This window comes from Otolemur garnettii, unplaced genomic scaffold (assembly GCF_000181295.1).
Source record: "Otolemur garnettii isolate 467f Iridium unplaced genomic scaffold, OtoGar3 scaffold00025, whole genome shotgun sequence".
Lineage (NCBI taxonomy): Eukaryota > Metazoa > Chordata > Mammalia > Primates > Galagidae > Otolemur > Otolemur garnettii.
This window is the reverse complement of record NW_003852420.1, coordinates 16,398,381-16,402,173: the sequence shown is the minus strand read 5'-3', so window position 1 is coordinate 16,402,173 and position 3,793 is coordinate 16,398,381. Positions and strand designations below refer to the sequence as shown.

The window sequence follows — 3,793 nt, the reverse complement described above, 5'->3', positions numbered from 1 at the left end:
TCACTTGAGCCCAGGAGTTGGAGGTTGCTGTGAGCTATGATGCCACAGCACAGGGGGACAGCTTGAGGCTCTGTCTCAAAAAAAAAAGAACTCTGACTCAGTGGGTAGGGCGCCAGTCTTGTATACCAAGGGTGGTGGGTTTAAACTTGGACCCAGCCAAACTGCAGCAAAAGAATAGCTGGGCATTGTTGTGGCAGCCTGTAGTCCCAGCTGCTCAGGAGGCTAAGGCAAAAAAATTGCTTGAACCCAGGAGTCAGATGTTGCTGTGCCTAAACCCAGGAGTTAAGAGTTTGCTGTGAGCTGTGATGCTAGGCACTCTACTGAGGGCAATACAGTGAGACTGTCTCTAAAAAAAAAAGAAGTTCCAAACTGTTCAGATTAAACTGCCAACATCCAAAGATGGTCCTGGGGTGGCAGCTAGGAAGAAAATTTTTTTGAGTGAATAAAATATTACCTGTTGAAAGGAATCTTCAAATAATGTTTTCCTTGTCACTGTAATCTTTATGTGCTGTGGCATGGCCAGTTGCTGAAATATAAGAATGACGTAAGTCAACTCTCACCATTAAAATGGCCTATCAAGAAATTAAAAGAAGAAAGTTTTTTTACTTTTATTTTTGCCTTCAGAAACAAGTAGAGTATAAATAGGAATTCATATTCAATAATGTTTAACCAGGCATTTGTGAACATTTGTGCTAATTAGATTATTCAATATATTAAAAACAGAGGAAAACAAGGTATAAACACAGTGCTTATTTAATGAGTCAAATAAATCTTTTCTTAATTTTATCATCAAAAAGTTAATTCAAATTCTTCTTGCTTCCATAAGTCCAGTTAATTATAGGAGTTTGAAGTTTAAAAATATTCATGATAGTAACACTTTGACTAGTGCATTCATTTTCTTTGGAATCCATTAAAAATCATAATTCAATCAAGTATAATATTTGTACATCAGAATAGCTGATCACACCCAAAAAACTGCTCTAAATATAACATGCACATATTCATATATGTAAAAACATGTATTATCTAGCAAAGTTCAATTATATTAAACGCTTGATATAAAAACAGCTGGTTAGAATTTATAAATCAGAAAATGTTCTGGCTTATATTGGAAGATTTCTGCTATTGGAAAGTAATGGGTACTGAGAGAAAAGTGATAATGTTTTCTTATTCCAGTGGTTTTAAGCTTAATTTAGCTTCTGTTGTCCATAAAATTATCTAATTGATAAATCTTTCTTTGCTTTAAAAATAAAGGAAAGATATTCCTTTATTTGTATAGTTAACTATTTTCACAATCACTGTATAACATAAGCATCATAACAAAGAAAAGAAAGGAAGGACAGAGACATTCCCAATACTAACCTGACACCAGAATCGGAAATACTGAACCTTTGCCTTGAAGTCCCGAACATAGGCTATCTGGGGTCCATTGTCTCTGAGGAAGGACATAGGTTAATATGACATATATATGGCTACTTGTATAAGATAATGCTGAAGGAAAGAAAGCAAAATGCCATACCCCGCTCAGTATTTGGCAAACACAAAAATATCAAGTACAGCATATTCCCAATACAACTTTTCTTTCTTTGAAATACTTCTTTATTACTTTTTTAAGTAAAAGGGCAAATAATAATAATAATAGTAGTAATAAGCTTGGCACCTGTAGCTTAGAGGTTAGGGTGCCAGCCACATACACCAAGGCTGGTGGGTTCAAACCCACCCCAAGCCCTGCTAAACAACCACAACTACAACAACAACAACAAAAATAGCCAAGTACTGTGGCAGGCGCTTGTAGTTCTAGCTACTTGGGAGGCTGAGGCAAGAGAACTGTTTAAGCTCACGAGTTTGAGGTTGCTGTGAGCTGTGACACCATGGCACTCTACCAAGGGCAACATAGTAAGACTATCTCAAAAAAAGTAAATAAATAAAAATAAACTTTGATCTTGTTGAAGCCACTTTTGTGGGGTTTCCTTTTATATGCAGCCAAATGTAATAGGGAGAGGTAAAGGAGATTCTATCTGAGAATGCTATCTGTCTCAACATCCACTCCCTCATTTATTCCTAAATGAGACCCTTGACATTTAACTGTGCAGTATGCTACCTACATTTCTCAGTGTGGCCTTGTGGCTTAAGCCTGGCTAATAAACTCAAAGTGAAAGTGGTGTGTGAGACTTTCAGAAAGGCTCTTTTTTTTGAGCCAGAGTTTCAAGCTGTTGCCCTGGGTAGAGTGCCATGGCATCATAGCTCACAGTAACCTCCAACTCTTAGGCTTAAACTATTCTCTTGCCTCAGCCTCCCAAGTAGCTGGGACTACAGGTGCACACCACAATGCCTGGCTATTTTTGTTGTAGTTGTTATTGTTGTTTGGCAGGTCCGGGCATGGTTCAAACCTGCCAGCTCTGGTGTATGTGGCTGGTGCCCTAGCTGCTGAGCTACAGGCAGAGCCTCAGAAAGGCTCTTTTTAAAAGAGAGCTGAGATAGCTGGAAATTTTCTTTTTCCCTTCATTACTATTTGCCCTTCCTCCATATTCCTGCCTGCCGTGTGACTCTGAAGAAAACTGCAGACCAACATATCTTTATGAACATTGACGCAGAAATCCTTAACAAAGTATTAGCAAACAAACCTCAGTAGCACATTGAGAAGATTAATGTATTAGTCCCTTTGACTAAGTATGATTTATTCTTAGAATTTAAGGATGGTTCAATATATGAAAAACTAACATAATACACACAATATTAACAGAATTTTAGTGTAGAAAATTCGACAAAATTCAACGCTCCTTCATGACAAAAAAAAAAGCAACAAACTACAAATGGTAGAACTACCTTAACATAATAAAGGGCATATATGAAAACCACATTCAGTGGTTAACAGCTTTTCCTCTGACATCAGAAAAATATAAGAATGCCTACTTTCACCATTTTTAGCAAACACAGTATTAGAAATTCTAGCCAGAGCAATTAGGCAAGAAAAGAAATCTAAAACATATGAAAAAGTCATCCCAATTAGAAAGGAAGAAATAATTAGAAAATTATTTGATCTTATGTGTAGAAAATACAAAACATTCCATACCAAAAACAATAAAAAACCAATAAACAAATTCAGCAAAGTAGCAGTAAACAAAGTCAACACACAAAAATCAGTTCTATTGGCTCGGCGCCTGTGGCAGTGGTTATGGCACCAGCCACATACATGGAGGCTGGCAGGTTCAAACCTGGCCTGGGCCAGCTAAACAATGACAACTGCAACAAAAAAATAGTCGGGCATTGTGGTGGGCACCTATAGTCCCAGCTACTTGGAAGGCGGAGACAAGAGAATCACTTAAGCCCAAGAGTTTGAAGTTGCTGTGAGCTGTGACGCCATAGCACCCTACCAAGAGTAGAGTGAGACTTAGTGAGACATCTTAAAAAAGAAAAAAAGGATCAGTTCCATTTCTACATGCCAACAATAAACAGAAAAATAAGGAAACATTTCCGTTTACAATAACATCAAAAAGAAAAAAATACTTTGAAATTAACTTAACCAAGGAAGTAAAAAGATTTCTACACTGAAAACTGCAAAAGCACTGATGAATTTTAAAAGACATAAATAAATAGAAAAATATCCGTGTTCATGGATTGGAAGACTTATTAGTAAGATGACCATATGTCATACCCAAAGCGATCCAGAGATTCAATGCAATAAAGTATCAAGGACATTTTGTGCAGAAGAAAAATCCATCCTAAAATTCATATGGCATCTCAAGGAACTTTAGCCAAAACAATCTTGAAAAAGAACAACAGGCTCGGCGCC

At 37.0% G+C, this 3,793-nt stretch overlaps 1 protein-coding gene across 1 annotated transcript in view; it reads right to left on the bottom strand.

The window, feature by feature from the left end:
• Positions 1 to 3,793, bottom strand: part of LOC100958698 (E3 ubiquitin-protein ligase Itchy) — a 47,486-nt gene that overhangs the window by 30,292 nt on the left and 13,401 nt on the right. The window contains exons 4-5 of the mRNA XM_023512141.1: positions 1,363 to 1,435; positions 455 to 526 (exon numbers count right to left, since the gene is read on the bottom strand). Of these exons, the coding sequence (XP_023367909.1) occupies positions 455 to 526; positions 1,363 to 1,435 (145 nt within the window). The remainder of the gene's footprint in view (positions 1 to 454; positions 527 to 1,362; positions 1,436 to 3,793) is intronic.